Below are 16,795 nucleotides of genomic sequence, written 5' to 3'. Positions count from 1 at the left end.
CTATCTGACTTGCTTCAAGTCATTTGTCCTGGTTATCCAGATTGCACTTAACTGACTATCTCTTGAGAATCTATTAAGATTTATTTTCATATAAATTGGATACAACAAGGTAGTGCTTATGAGTGACAAGCCCCCAGGCTAGTAAATTGAATAGAATCAATTTAAGGGTTGGCAGCAGCAAAATAAAATGACTATGAAATCTGACAAATTGTTTTGAATCAAAACTTCACTGGTTCACCAATGCCTTTCAGGAAAGTGAACCTGCTTCTACCATCTGGGCCTGGCCTACATCCCAAACTATGGGATTGAATTCAACTTTGACTTGTGGTGCAGAATGGGTGGTACATCTCACTCCACGTGCTCTGCTTGAAATCTGTGGAAAAGAAGGTTAATTGGCTGTTAAAGGCCAGCTGTTCATCCTCACGAAGGCAATTTATTTATTCCTGTCCAGTTAATTCTAACAAATAGATATTCTGAGGTATGCTGATCACATGGTTGAAGCAAATATTGAACATGTCGGCATTCTGGACTGTAAGTCTGGAAGAAAATCCTGATTGTCTGGTATTCCAATGTTTCCCACCTTGAAAGAGTAAATTATTTTAATAGGAGGCAAAGCAGGCTTTCAATAAGGTCCCACATAAAGGATTAGAATGCAAACTTGAAGTGCATAGGATGTGGATAGAAAACTGTTTGGTAGACAGGAAACAAACAGTAGGAATAAATGGGTCTTTTTCTTAGTGACAGCCATGATAGCAGGGTACTGCAGGGATCTGTGCTTGGACTCCAGCTGTTCATGTAATATCTCCAAGTTTGCAAATTACACAAAGCTGGGGGGAGGATATGCTATGAAGAGGATGCAGAGAAGCTTCAATGTGATTTGAACAAGTTAAATATACATGGCAGATGCAATATAATGTGAATAAGTGTGAGATTGTCCATTTTGGTAGCAAAAACAAGGAGGCAGATTGGGAAAAGGGGCAGGTGCAATGAGACTTGGGTTTCCTTGTACATTATTTGCTGAAATTAAGCATGTAGGTGCAGTAGCCAGTAAGGAAGGCAATGGTATGTTGGCCTTCATAGCAAGGAAATTTGAGTACTGGAACAGGGATGTCTTGCTGTAATTGTACAGGGCATTGATAACACCACACCTGGAGTATTGTGTGCAGTTTTGGTTTCCTTATTTGAGGAAGCATATTCCGGCTACTGAGACTGTACAAAGAAGGTTTACTAGCCTGATTCCTCGGATGTCAGAACTAACACATGAGGGAAGACTTGCTTGGCTAGCAATATAATTTAAAGTTTAGAAGAATGAGGGGGTGCTTATAGAAACCTGTAAAAGTCTATCAGGATTAGACAAGGTAGATTCAGGAGGACGGTCTCAATGAATTGATTTAAATTGAATTTACTGTCACGTGTACTGAAGCACAGTGAAAAGCTTTGTCTTGCGACCGTGAAGTCCATGAACCAGGGATCACAGTCTAAGGATAAAGGGTAGGCCTTTAACGACTGAGATGAGGAGAAATTTCTTACCACTGAGAGTTGTAAGTATAGTGAGTGTAATGAGGTCAATTCATAGAGTATGAGTTACCTGACTGGACCAGATTAACAACCCCAATCAGGGAGCCCTGTCTGACAGATAAGAATGTCAAACATCCTGTTCACTCTGAAGCTGACTCTGGGAAAGCTAGGTCAGTGTCAAGGACTCTCCATGTATAAATAAAGGGTGACTTGGTGATGGAATACTGGTTTCTGTAGAGTTATTTTAGTAAGCATGTGGAATTCTCAGTATAGGAAATGTTTGAAGCCAAAATAATCAAGACTTCCAAGAAAGACTAAAAGAGGATCTGGAGAGAAAGTACTGAGTTTGGATGGTCAGCCATGATGATATTAAATGGCAGAGCAAGCTTGGAAGGCTGAATGGGCTTCTACCACTCTGATATTCTGTGTTTCTATGACAAAAAAAAGGTGTGAAAATACATCTGTGAATGGAGTTCATTGACTTGTGTGTGCATCTTCTGTTCATGAGTGTAATCATGATCTTTGGCTAATCTGCATGTTACATGGTTGTGCTGTGTGCCGGTTTCCTGGTGTGCGGCCATATCTTTTAGTCAAGTAATGATCTGCTCAAGAAGCTTTTTAAAAGAACAGTTATTGTGTGCTAATCCCTCATACCATATTTCAGTAGTTTAGGACCTTAATCTCCGGACACTGGAGCTTTATTCTGTTTGAATCCAAACCATGATGCCCATTTTTCACAAACAGCACAGTCATCAGCAGCACAACATGGGTTCTCCCCAAAAGCTTTGCACCACAGGTGTTTATGACATATGTAACTCTATGATTAGCAGAAAGGCACTATATATGGGAATCTTTGCAGTGTTAGTGTGTCACCCTGTTCATAACAGAGAATACAGGATTACTGACATGTACTGATTTTGTGATGTGTCAGAGAATGGTGATACTGGGGTGGGGGGGTGGGGGGTGAGGATTAAATAATTATGATAGAAAATGTCTTTTGAAACAAAATCCTCCCTGTTTGAAAGGTTTTGAAAGCATTTTTATTAAGCCTCTTAACAGATGGATTTTATATTTCATGCTGTGATTGTTAAATCTGGCATTTGCTTGTAGCAACTTTCTAAATGATCAAATAGAATTTTGCTGAAAGACATTGTGTTACTTTCGATCAGTACTTTATTGATCGTCACTATTTTTGGAGTTTGCCTGGTGCTTTCCATGCATAGCATCTTGTTTCCATGTGGGAAAATTGCATTGAATCAGTTCAGCCTAATAGAACCCGTTTTAAACCAGAAAAGCTGTTTTGTTGCGGCACAATTATTCTTGATACAATTTTGTAATGATCATAATAATATGAATCCTTCTGCAGTCTACCCTTTTCAATCATGATGGACTGACAGGAAATATACAGATATATAACCAATAGATCTTCACAGTTAAAGTTTTCCCATAATGGAGTATTTGTCTGTACAAAATTATCATGAGTTTATAACTAAATGCAGCATAAAGTGTTACAATCTAGAGAGAGTACATTTTAATTTCACGTACATGAAACATGGTTTTCTCCTCCAGTTTGCTAGGTCTTTTGGAGCATTATGATTTACACCCTTCAAATTAATGGGCCTTACCTGGCCACTTGGATAGCTCAGCTATGTTAAATATCATGGGTGGCACGGTGGCACAGTGGTTAGCATTACTGCCTCACAGCGCCAGAGACCCAAGTTCAATTCCCGCCTCAGGCGACTGACTGTGTGGAGTTTGCACGTTCTCCCCGTGTCTGCGTGGGTTTCCTCCGGGTGCTCCGGTTTCCTCCCACAGTCCAAAGATGTGCAGGTCAGGTGAATTGGCCATGCTAAATTGCCCGTAGTGTTAGGTAAGGGGTAAATGTAGGGGTATATGTGGGTTGCGCTTCGGCGGGTCGGTGTGGACTTGTTGGGCCGAAGGGCCTGTTTCCACACTGTAAGTAATCTAATCTAATCTAATCTAATCTAATCATGCAACATGGGTTAAGAAGATCAATAACCTGTCTGCTGTGCTGCACAACAATACCTTCTAACTGACTCCATGTTATTCATCACTTTGCTGTGTGCCTAATGTTGTAACAGTGGAACATTTGCCCTGTTTGACCACGTTTGGATTTTCAAACTACTTGTGCAAAGCACTTTGAAACAGGTTGATGAGAAAAACACAATGTAAGTCCAAGTATATTATTATGGCAGCCAATGTTGAGATTGGGAACATGAACTGATTGCAGGCAGCATTGATTATACTTGATAATTGTCCATAGGAGGAAGTAAATTGGCGTAAGGATATAGTCATTGTGTTTTGTGTCCAGTTTCATTTCTGGACTGAAGTGAAAATTGGTCAATGAAATTGATGCAACTAAGCTGCAAGTTACAAAAGAGATAAATATCTGGTCTAATTAATTAGCCTTTGTCTTTCTTTGTCAATGATTATCTGGGTTTCTTTATTTTTAAGGAGTAGCCTATACATCAGAATGTTTTCCATGTAAACCAGGCACGTTTAATGCAAAACCTGGATCCTCTCATTGTCATTTATGTCCAAGAAACACCTATTCTCCAAGAGCAGCAACCTCATGTCAAGCATGTGACAAAGATAAATACTCAGGTAACAGATGACTGAAATAATAAGTGAATTAATTGTTAATTTTATCATACCCTAGTTACATTCATACTATTTAGGCAGTTAAGCACTCATGCCACAATTAGCAAAGGAACACTTTTTTTTCTGTAAAGATACTAATGTACAGAAAGACAAAGCTATCATCTAAAATTGTTCTCTCTACAAGAGGTGTCAGTCTGTTTGTTTTAAATATGTCAAAATGGTAAAGAGAGAAATTTCACACAACCATATTAAAGTCAAACTAATATCACACAACCGAGTATCAGGGCTTCAGTCTTCTGACTTTCTGATGTACAAAGAGGTAGAAGAAAGATGTTATGTCATTTGTGTAAGGAAACTTACCCATTTAATGCCTGCTGTTCCTTCTGACATAGACCATTTTGAGTTTGCAAATGAGAAGCCTCCTTAATATTTCCATTTGCCTCCTTTTTCATATGTTCTCTGCTTATGGATGTGTGTGGTTTAACTGGAGCACAGTTTAGTCAGAGCCATATGCTTCTATAGGACTTCGTCCAAGCAGAATCTTTTTACTTATTGGCCAGATAGGGAAAGCTGGTGGTTACTTCAAAATAGAACCCATTCTGCTCTTCACTTCTCTGGCATTCTCACAATCCTCAAGTAATCGCTGTCAAAAGTGCTTACTTCCCCCAACTAGATGGTCAAGAATCCAATCACTCAACACCCTGAGCCGTCGTTGCTTGAAATAATTTGTCTGTGCACCTGATCCCTTTAATACTGGAAGGCTGTCATATCAACCTAGAGAACAGAAAAGAAATGCTTGCTTTTGATGTGGCTCCTTATGGTTGTATTATTCCCATGTGGTGCATCAGCTAATGCCCCTTGTGTTATAGCTGTAATTTTACACCCAAAGACATGAGCAATAAAATGAATGAAGATTATCTGTACTTTGGCTTGCTCATTTCTTGAGTATATTTGTATCAAAAATATTTTACTTGTTTTTATTCATCACAATTGGACCTCATTCATTGTGTGTGCGTAGATTCCATGATATTTATCTATTTATGTTTGATTCTTTTTGATCTTTTTGATTCAGAGCCTGGTTCAGGAACATGCAAACCACGATCTCCATGCTCAGGGAAGGACTATTTCTCTACACACACACCATGTGATGTCGAAGGAAAGGTAATGCTCTTAGAGAGAACTTTTGGGATTTTAACTGATTTGCTAAACATTTTGCATAAAGATGGCCATCTGCTGTTTGGATATGGGTCTAAAAGGCTTAATGCTCAGCAGTATCATTAGTACCCGCTCCTCGGATGCTGCCTGACCTGCTGTGCTTTTCCAGCACCATACGCTCGACTGTAATCTCCAGCATCTGCAGTCCTCACTTTCACCTGGTATCATTAGTACCACCCACTATAATGGATGTTATATGTACTCGTGAACAGAATGGCTTAGGACCTCAGAGGAGCAAAACCTAACGCTGGGGTTCTCCTCAGTCTCCTTGTGAAATTTCTCCTTCCTGGTATGGTGAGAGTAATAGCACATAAGGTAACAAATAAGATGAGAATGAAACAATTATTCTTAACATTGATAAAACATTTCCCAATATTTCCCTGAAGCCTTAAATGGTGACTTCACAATCTCACCGATGAATGGCAACAACCTTATTTCTATGTATCTGCACTTCCTTCAGCCTCCAACCTGCCTGCTTTCCCACTACCACGTAATACAATAAGCTTCAGGCTTCAATCTGCAGTTTGAGAGGGAGAGGGCAAAATCAGAAGTGAAAATATTTCTGTTGAATAAAGGGAACTATGGAGCTATGAGGGAGGAGCTAGCCAAAGTTCAATGGTGCAATACCTTATCAGGGATGACAGTGGAGGAACAATGGTGTATATTTCGGTGTATAATGCAGGAGTTGCAGGATCAGTTCATTCCAAAAAGCAAGAAAGATCTTAGGAGGAGGCATGGGTGGCCATGGCTGACGAGGGAAGTTAAGAAACATATAAAGTTAAAAGAGAAAAAGTATAACATAGCAAAGATAAGTGGGAAAACTGAGGATTGGGATGCTTTTAAAGAACAATAGAGGATTACTAAGAAGGAAATACACAGAGAAAAAATGAGGTACGAAGGTAAACTGGCCAATAATATAAAGGAGGATAGTAAAAGTTTTTTTAGGTATGTGAAAGGCAAAAAAATGGTTAAAACTAAAATTGGGCCCTTGAAGACAGAAACAGGGGAATATATTACGGGGAACAAAGAAATGGCAGAAGAATTGAATAGGTACTTCAGATCTGTGTTCACTGGGGAAGACACAAGCAATCTCCCTGAGGTAACAGTGGCTAAAGGACCTGAACTTAAGGGAATTTATATTTGCCAGGAATTGGTGTTGGAGAGACTGTTAGGTCTGAAGGTTGATAAGTCCCCGGGGCCTGATGGTCTACATCCCAGGGTACTGAAGGAGGTGGCTCGAGAAATCGTGGATGCGTTGGTGATTATTTTCCAGAGTTCGATAGATTCGGGATCAGTTCCTGCGGATTGTAGGGTGGCTAATCTTGTACCACTTTTTAAGAAAGGTGGGAGAGGGAAAACAGGAAATTATAGACCAGTTAGTTTGACCTCAGTGGTGGGAAAGATGCTGGAGTCTATTATAAAGGATGAAATTATGACACATCTGGATAGTGGTAATAGGATAGGTCAGAGTCAGCATGGGTTTATGAAGGGGAAATCATGCTTGACTAATCTTCTGGAATTTTTTGAGGATGTAACTCTGAAGATGGACGAGGGAGATCCAGTAGATGTAGTGTACCTGGACTTTCAGAAAGCCTTTGATAAAGTCCCACATAGGAGGTTAGTGAGCAAAATTAGGGTGCATGGTATTGGGGGCAAAGTACTAACTTGGATTGAAAATTGGTTGGCTGACAGGAAACAAAAAGTAGTGATAAACGGCTTCATTTCAGAATGGCAGACAGTGACCAGTGGGATACCACAGGGATCAGTGCTGGGACCGCAGCTTTTTACAATATATGTTAATGATATAGAAGATGGTATTAGTAATAACATTAGCAAATTTGCTGATGATACTAACCTGGGTGGCAGGGTGAAATGTGATGAGGATGTTAGGAGATTACAGGGTGACCTGGACAGGTTAGGTGAGTGGGCATGGCATGGCAGATGCAGTTTAATGTGGATAAATGTATGGTTATCCACTTTGGTGGCAAGAACAGGAAGGCAGATTACGACCTAAATAGAGTCAGGTTAGGTAAAGGGGCAGTACAGAGAGATCTGGGTGTTCTTGTACACCAGTCAATGAAGGCAAGCATGCAGGTACAGCAGGTAGTGAAGAAGGCTAATAGCATGCTGGCCTTCATAACAAGAGGGATTGAGTATAGAAGCAAAGAGGTTCTTCTTCAGCTCTACAGGGCCCTGGTGAGACCACACCTGGAGTACTGTGTGCAGTTCTTGTCTCTAAATATGAGGAAAGACATTCTGGCTATTGAGGGAGTGCAGCGTAGGTTCACGAGGTCAATTCCTGGAATGGCGGGATTACCTTACACTGAATGACTGGAGCAACTGGGCTTGTATACCTTTGAGTTTAGAAGACTGAGAGGGGATCTGATTGAGACATATAAGATTATTAAAGGATTGGACACTCTGGAGGCAGGGAACATGTTTCCACTGATGGGTGAGTGCCGAACCAGAGGACACAGCTTAAAAATACGGGGTAGACCATTTAGGTCAGAGATGAGGAGAAACTTCTTCACCCAGAGAGTGGTGGGTGTGTGGAATGCTCTGCCCCAGAAGGCAGTGGAGGCCCAGTCTCTGGATTCATTTAAGAAAGAGTTGGATAGAGCTCTCAAGGATAGTGGAATCAAGGGTTATGGAGATAAGGCAGGAACAGGATACTGATTGAGGATGATCAGCCATGATCATATTGAATGGTGGTGCAGGCTCAAAGGGCAGAATGGCCTACTCCTGCACCTATTGTCTATTGTCTATTGTCTACCAATTCTTCTCTTCTCCACCAAAATGTTGAATGGCACAAATTCCAGGCAGGTGACACAGAACATGTACCTGGTGACTACAGCTCATCAAATGCCTGTCCTCGTCATCTGAGAGCTGCTTCCTCTGCACAATTTCTCTGCAGAGTCCACGGCTAGTCTCCTCCTCTCGCTTTCAGGCAACTCTGCATCAGCAAATCACCAGCTTGATCACATCAACATGCCTGCTGTAGGAACAACTCAGACACCATTTCTGTCCTTCAAGAATTTTATTTGGACCTAATGGACACTCATGACCCATATTCTTTGACCAGATCACTCAGCACACTAAGAATGCCTATATCTTACGTGTCTACATGTCTGTTGGTGGCAAGGTGGCTCATTGGTTAGCACTGCTGCCTCACAGCACTGGGGACCAGGGTTCGATTCCAGTCTCAGGCATCTGTCTGTGTGGAGTTTATACGTTCTCCCCATGTCTGTGTGGGTTTCCTCTTGATGCTCTTGTTTCCTCCCATAATCCAAAGATGTGCAGGTTAGGTGAATTGGCTATGCTAAATTGCCCATAGTGTCCAGGGATGTGTAGGTTAGGTGCATTAGTCATTTGTAAATATAAAATGGGAGAATGGGTCTGGATGGGTTACTCTTCATAGCGTCGGTGCGGACGTCTTGGGCCGAAGGGCCTGTTTCCACACTGTATGAATTCTATGATAGTCTATGCAGGCTAACTTTGTGCTAACATGGACACATACAACTTATAGATCTTAGCTACCAACCTCTGCAATTTAATTTGCTTTTTAACATGGAGGACAACCAGGTAGCTTATAACAGTGGGAAGCACTGAAATGTCAATCTATCAGTCATTCGGGGGTGAACATACCACTATATGGCACTGTGCCAAATCAACATCAGAGCTGCAACATGTACAAGCAGCTTATGCAGCAAACACAAGTATGTGTTTCAAGTGAATGGGCATGTCAAAGGGGAAAACTCCTTCGTGGGGTGAAGAGGGACTACAGACAGTCAAAGGGTTTATCAGACTACATCACATGAGGCTCACCATGGTTAGTTCTGCAGGTGTAAGCAGTACACGTATTCCAATTTGGACAGTCAAGGTGCTGTTGAGACATCAGTCTGCAATTGGGTCAGTGTCTCAGCAATGAGACAAAGGTTAATAGTGAGTATGATGGAAATGGATACAAAAGCAATTAATGGTCATGCGTGGGCAAGAGAGGTCAAGTGAGTAAAGAGTACAAATGGCACAAAAGATTCATGATCTTGGAAGATGAAATAGCGTGAACCCTTGACAGAGCATAGTGCGTGCAATACTGAGAGTTGCAGGGCATGAATGTTGATGAAATGTGTGCGCTGTGGCAAAGTTAGCATGATTGGTGGTCCTGTGAGTGTGATGTAGCAGAGAAAAAATGGTGGTACTTCCCTTTGGAGAGCACTGAAGATCATTGAACTTCTCGCGATTTTGCTGGGATTCTCTCTTAATTGAGGACTAATGCTGCCAGGCTATCTGTATCTGGCATTGACTCTTTGGCACCTTCCTCTCCACTCGCACTTCCAAAATCCCTGTCCTGGAAGCAGGGAGTGATCGTGCCTTTTCACCTAGACATTTTCAGGGTCATGCTCTGTAGCGTTCTGGTGCCAGAGGTTTGTAAACTCAGAGGTCACTTCCATCTCACTCCACATAACTCCATGGGAAATGCTACAAACAGCTCAGTTGCATTTATAATGAATTAAAAGCACAAGATTGAATTAAAACTTTACTCTGGTTTATTACAGTGTATCAAAGAGATCTTCCTTTGTGTACAAAGTTAGTCAAATTCCGGTTTTGGAATATACTTTATAATTGTGATGTGCACAAAATTTAGTGAGAAGTTGTAACATTGAGAGTCAAAATTCAACATTGAAAAGAATTGGGACAAGTTAAGTGGATACACTGGAGAGTTTATGGATCCAGAATCAATATTGAAGGTTCTCAGGCAAACTCTCTCCCAAGTGTATATCATTATGCCATGGCCTTGGTGGGTCTGTCCTGTCAGTGGGACAAAACCTACTAGGGATAGTGAATGAAGTGTCTGGACATCATCTGTTAGGTAAGATTCTTATCAGGTTGTTGCTGGTTCTGCTATCCAAGTTTTGGCACAGTCCTCCAGATGTCAGAACTTTGCAAGGATTGACTGGGTCCCATCATCATTGTCAATGGCTTTGTTGACACCAGGTGATCCAACCAATCATTTTTTTTTGAGATTTTGCATCAGTTCGTTACAACTGATTAGCTTGCTAGATCATTTCAGAGGCTATTTTGCTGCAGTCTGGAGTCACATGTGGCCAGAGCAGGTAAAGGAGGCATATTTACCTTTTCTTCTGGGACATTAGTGAACCAGATAGGCTTTTACAACAATCAACAATGGTTTCATGGTCACCATTAAACTACATTCAAGGTTCGGTGACTGAATTCAAATTTCACCATCAGCTATGGTGGGATTTGAACCCGTGTTTACAGAACATTAGTTTTGGTCTCAGGATTACTCTTTAAGTGACAACAGCTACACCTCTGCCTCTCATATAGGATACCCCACTCTGCCTTTGAAGGCCTTGATCTCGGTGATCACTTAATGGCCTCACTATTCGATGTTTCACTCCTCATGGCTTCTTCACCCTCCCACACCACTTCCTGACTGTGACCTCATACAGCTTGCTTTCCTAACCACAAGGGATCCTGCTGAGGCCACTCTCTCATGTTACTATTTATCCTTCTCAATCAGTAACCTAACTCTCCAGCTCTCCGTAAAGAGTAGGGCTCATATCCTTGGTACCGTGGCTCAGAAATGGCCAGTAGGCCCCTCTTTTATGGAACTGATTAGAACCTGTACGGTGGAGGCCAGCTAGTTCCAAGCTAAAATAACAAGTGGGAGCTCTATTTACACTGTTGGACTCTAGTTTGCTTATTTTAAAGGAATGTATTGACTGAAAGAGTGAGCTACTTTGGACATCTGGTAGTAGACATTCTTCAGCATCACGATTAATGAAGCAATATTGTGCTATTGACGTCTATTTTAACAATACTAGCTGAACAAGTTTAAAACTGATTCTAGCAGTTCAGGTTTTTTCCCAAGTTTGTTCACCGTGTTCCTGCTTTTTCAGGCATGGCAATCCCACACAAAATTAACATTCTGCCTGAACTAAAAGGGTGGAAATCTATTTCTTCTTTCTTCTGTAAATATCTTAAATAGATTAAGCTTGCTAGTGGGTCCACCTAACTTCAGAAATGCTAGAAAAACCACAACAGAAAAGCACCTACTATTTAAGTCTCAAAAAGTTCTTAATAGTCAGATTATCACATCAGGCAGAGGACAGGATGCTTTACGGTAATCTTGATTGCAGGTAACTAGCAATCTGGGGTGTGTTCCATGCAGGACATTGATGCCCTTGAATTTGGAAATAAAATCTCATTGTCAAAATCAAAATTGCTGAACATTAACAAAACTTGACGAGCAAGTATTTGATTGAAAGGAATGAAACAATATTATTGCTTTAATTTCCTTGACTTTTTTTTTCTAGGTTGGTTGTTTCAAGCCTGCAGCACTGAGGTAACTTTTTTCCTTGTTCTCTTCCTTGATCTACCAGACACAGGTAATGTATAAATGGATTGAACCCAAACTCTGCAGTGAAGATGCAAAGGGAGCAGTGAAACTTCCTGCGTCGGGAGCCAAGAAGTCATGTCAACCATGTAACCCAGGCTTTGTCCAAATTAATGGTACTCATAACTGTGAGCCATGTCAGTACGGATTTTACTCAGATGGATCTCAAGGTAAAATGATTGTGTTTGTTTGGGGCATTTTTGGCAAGGATACATGAAATGTACTTTGTGAAAAAATAAACTTGTAAACTTTCTAAAGAGAGTAATGCTTTTAGTATGTTTTTACTGGTTAAAATTAAAGGCCTTGAGTGAGTTAAACATCCTTGTAAGCTGCCTATTATGATATAGGAAATGCAATTTAATAACGTTAATTGGATCTATGCTTAATGGCGGTAGTATTGACCCAGTAGTGAGTAGAGGACTCCTTATGCAGGGACCAAAACATGCAAACTCCTGTTGGGTTGTTTTGTAGGCTTCTGGGGTAGTTGGGGATGGGCTGAATATTTCATTCAAAGGGACGTTGTATCTCATTGAAGGACCTGACATCAGGGAGAGGGAACACGGTGAAAACCATCCTCCTATCCATGCTCCCAATTCCCCTCTGTTCACTTCACACAAGAGCCTCACCCAACAACCACCCCCACCTTCCCTTCATCAGTGATCACTCACAGTCTGGGATCTGACCACAATACTTGGCCTGTAGTGAGTGTCAGGCCTGTTGTGTACATGTTATGTGTCACTCTCATACTATTGTAGTAAGTGAGACTAGTTCAATTGACTTGAAAAATCTTGGAAAGATTTAATTAATGGAGAAACTGATCATTTGCAAGTTGCAGAGTGACTCACCTACACATCCTTAATCCAGACAGCTGTTTCTTGATTTCCCCATGGTTGTTGATTATGTGGTGTTAGCCTAATCTTTGGCTTATTAGTAGCTCTTAAACCACTAACACAATACCCTCTTACTTCCAAGAAACATTTACATGCACCGAAAGTGAAAAGACAGACATATACATTAGATAGTTTCAAAACAATTTTCACAGAAACAAGAATTGAAACATTTTATGAGTTTAAAGGTCTATGAGTCTACATGATGTGCAGTGGAGTAGCAGGGCTGCGTGCAGAACCTTGCTTGGGCTCACCCACTCCTGTCTGCTTTCATTCTTTTTTTCTTTTTACTTCTGCTTTTCCTTCATTTTCCCTCTCTTGGAGCCTTTTGTGGTGGGTTAGTCAGCGAGGCAGCTACAAGCAGGCCATGCACAAAATGGCAGCTTCTCCTGGCAGTTGGAGGCAGAAGCAGATGCAGATCCTTACAACAACAGGAAGTGGATGTGGCAGCGGCAGTGGGGGATGTCCTCTTTGTGTTTGAGGCCAGTGGTTGCAGCAGAATTTTCATGGTGGCAGTGCCAGCAAGGAGACATCTCAAAGGAGGGTGCCGAAGTGGGACTCTTGGTGAGATGGTGCCATCTGCTCTGGCAACAGAGCTAGGGACTTCTGGTTGCAGTAGGCCTGGAGTAGAAACTCCAAGCGTGGGCAGGGTGGCAGTTGCAGATACGGCAGCGTGGTACGCCCAGAGCTAGAGACGTCTGGTTGTGAGGCAAGTGTGGGCTCAGCATAAGACCTGGTATCGGCAGTGGCATTAGCAATCTGGGCCCAGCAGCAAAGAGCTGGCACCTAACAAGTGCTGACTTCTATGTTGGTGGGTCCAGCTCAGGTGGCACCAAGGCGGTGGAGGAGAGGTGATGGCGCAGGCATGGCTGGTGAGCCAGCTCATGGCTCCCTTTCAATTATACCTTTTACCTTTTTATTCTTAGACTATTCAAAATGGTGCCAGATTTTAGCAACTGTAGAAGCATCTCACTGAATATTACTGTATTATTCACTGTAAAATGCAAGTGACAATAAATGAATAAATTGTAAATCAGGTGATTTGACAATTCTTTCAGAGCTTTTGATGGTGTGGCCTTCCTAAAATCTATACTTCACACTTGGGTTTTTCTCAACTAGCTATGTGTGCTGGTTTCTTGCATGTTGTTACATTGTTTGAAACTTTCATGATGGTTGGAGTCAAATAAATGGGCAGATTCATCCTGAGTGATATCAAGCTTCTTAAATTTTGTTGGAGCTACACTCATCCAGGCAAGTAGGGACTATTCCATCACACTCCCCACTTGTGCTTTGTCGATGGAGGACAGGCTTTGGGGAAATAGGTGGTGAAATACCTGCCATAGAATTTGCAACTCTGATCTGCACATGTCGCCATTGTACAGTTATGACCTCTCTTTAGGTGCCTAAATAGTCTGAGTATTACACTCAACACCTCTGCCACAGATGACAATTGGAAATTTGGAAAAGTGTTCGATGACCAGAAGAAAAGTTTTCACATGCATGTTGAAAAATGTGTTATGTTTTGAATTAAGGGACTGATGGAATCTCATGAGGGTGTTGTGGTTCTTTGTGTTGATATGGTTTGTAACGTCAGCACATCCCAACCCTGTTTCCTTGATTGTTGACCTATGACCAGTATATAGTATCCCATTGTTTTCATTCTATACCCATATCTCTCTGATGCAGTTGTCTCAATAAGTCTAGCAAAACATTTTGAGTATAATCACTTGGGTGAAATGTCATGATATTTGATACATGCAGATAATGATAGTACTTCCTTCACCTGTTGCTGTGAATGTCACTTTGTAAAGTGCATCTTGTTTTTCATTCCATGTAATTTGTGGTTTGAAGGTATAGCTTTGAATGACAATATATTTAAAATTAATAATACCAACTCCACAATCACTTGCTGCAGAAGTCTCTGGAAACACAATGACAGAGTTTGTAACTCATAACAGATAGGAGTGACATGAGTTTGTGTGGCTCCCAATAGTGATAAATTAGCATTTTTAAATGCTAATTTGTGACTAGCTTTGTTTAATCTATACATTATCTGTTCCAAATGAATGTTGACGAATTCTGTCAAAAATAAGATACACAAAGGTAAGATACAATTTTCTCACGATCAAACTACAGTTCTTTAAGTTATCCTCATGCTGGAACAGCATGGTGTCCTTGTCCTGTTTCATGTAGGCAAACATTAACAAGCAACAATGCTCACTGGCTTTTAAATAATAGTTTTATGGGGCCGTGTTGCTGCTGAGTTGCACTTGCAATCGAACTATGTATGTGATCTCCAGCTACCTCCCATCCTGAAACAATGAAATTTCTTTAAAAGAATTGCAGCTATTTCTCCACAGCAGTGCACATCAGTGGTTCAAGAGTATTGTTCATGATGGTCCAATTATTAATAGGCAAAACCCCATGATCAAAATGCACTATAGTTTATAATCTGGATCTGTGGCTCATTCAGTGAAGACTTATAAAATTATATCACTAACATTGTCGGAAAAAGATACATTCTTGAAGATTCTACTCCTCGGATGGAGAAATGGGCAGAGTCATCAGTATTTCCTGATTTTGCCAACAAAGGTCCTGGAAATGTATATAAACTGATTCTTTCTGAAGTGCTATCCTAAAAGAAGTGGAAAGTGAGGAGACATTTGTAGGTAACTCTATGGAGCACAGTTGGGTGCAATACTAAAACAAACTGTAATAGATACAACCGGTTGATTAAATAACTTCCTCATATTTGTTTTTCTGCAGAATGTACTAAGTGTCCTGTTGGCACTGAACCAGTATTGGGATTTGAATACAAATGGTGGAATACTTTGCCAAAAAATATGTTTAGTTCATGTTTCAGTGGAATGAATCAAGACTGTGAAGAAACGCCAGGTAAATAATAAAAATTGTACATCAAATAATATATCATTTACATAATAAATAGTTAAACAAATATTCTGTCTAAACCATTTATGTACCAGTTCCTTCTATGATATATTTTGCTTTTCCATTCAATATGCACAATTAGTACACTTCCAATTATTATTGATCATAACTTGGTCTGTCACATACACTTAAACTTTTAAAAAGTCCTTACTATTTCGTGTGTCACTCCACTAGTTGCCAATAAGATTTATTTGCAGCTTGTCAGCCTTTCCTTTGCATGCTAACTGTGTGATCCTTTTCCTTTATTCCTTCATTACATGTGTGATTTCTTAATTCTGATCCCAACCTTTGTCAGATAAGATGCTGAAATTTAAGTAAGTGAAAGGTACTAAACATTTTAAGCCCCCATGACCTTGCTCCTTACCATTTTGTATCTTCTGATCTGAGGGTGCCATCAAAAAGCCCAACCATCAACTTATTCTGGCAGCTCTACTTGGGTACTTGCTTAGGAACCAACAACAAAATGATATGGAAAGACATTAACTCATAATCATGGCTTCCTTGTCACTGCTTTCGGCAGAAAACATTTCCACTACCCCAACCAATCACCACTTTATACCTCGGCTAGAACCTTGCAAAGTGGTTGGGAGCTTGGCATTATGAATGTCCTATGTTCTTTGTTATATATTGGAGCTGTAGAGGGGTATTGGTACCTATTAGCGTGAATGTACTTTTCTGAGAGTTCAACTGAACATCATGTTTGAGGGAGAAGCTAGTATTTGTTGGATGCTAGGTACTTATTCTGTGGAGAAATAGCTGCAATTCTTTTAAAGAAATTTCATTGTTTCAGGATGGGAGGTAGCTGGAGATCACATACATAGTTCGATTGCAAGTGCTGGCAATAATTACTTGTTGCTAATGATGCATGTTCCTGGATTTAGGTAAGAAAAAGTCCTCAAAGCATATTACTTTTATGGCATAAGCAAGGACTTCATGAAGCTATCGGATATCTTTCATGATGATTTTTAATAATCATTTGGTAGATTCTTAAAATCTATGTATTCTTACAATCTTCACTTTCTCCTTTGTATTTTCCTGGACCAAATGACATACTTACTTAATGCTACTGCAATATGGTTCAGTGCAGTTATCTCCAGGTAGTGTCTCTAATGCTGCTTCTTGGTCGACAAACCAGAAGGTCAGCAATGTTGGAGAATCTACAGTTGCTTTTTTTTTGCTCATTCCT

General features: G+C 40.6%; 1 protein-coding gene across 2 annotated transcripts in view; it reads left to right on the top strand.

The window, feature by feature from the left end:
* The window catches only part of elapor1 (endosome-lysosome associated apoptosis and autophagy regulator 1), a 133,153-nt gene that overhangs the window by 66,612 nt on the left and 49,746 nt on the right, over window positions 1-16,795 (top strand). For both annotated transcript variants that reach the window (XM_072563591.1, XM_072563592.1), the window contains 5 exons: window positions 3,994-4,143; window positions 5,213-5,301; window positions 11,760-11,943; window positions 15,427-15,555; window positions 16,400-16,490. In XM_072563591.1, coding sequence (XP_072419692.1) covers window positions 3,994-4,143; window positions 5,213-5,301; window positions 11,760-11,943; window positions 15,427-15,555; window positions 16,400-16,490 — 643 coding nt within the window. The remainder of the gene's footprint in view (window positions 1-3,993; window positions 4,144-5,212; window positions 5,302-11,759; window positions 11,944-15,426; window positions 15,556-16,399; window positions 16,491-16,795) is intronic.

Source organism: Chiloscyllium punctatum, chromosome 45 (assembly GCF_047496795.1).
Source record: "Chiloscyllium punctatum isolate Juve2018m chromosome 45, sChiPun1.3, whole genome shotgun sequence".
NCBI classification, from domain to species: Eukaryota; Metazoa; Chordata; class Chondrichthyes; order Orectolobiformes; family Hemiscylliidae; genus Chiloscyllium; species Chiloscyllium punctatum.
This window is presented reverse-complemented; position numbering and strand designations above follow the sequence as displayed.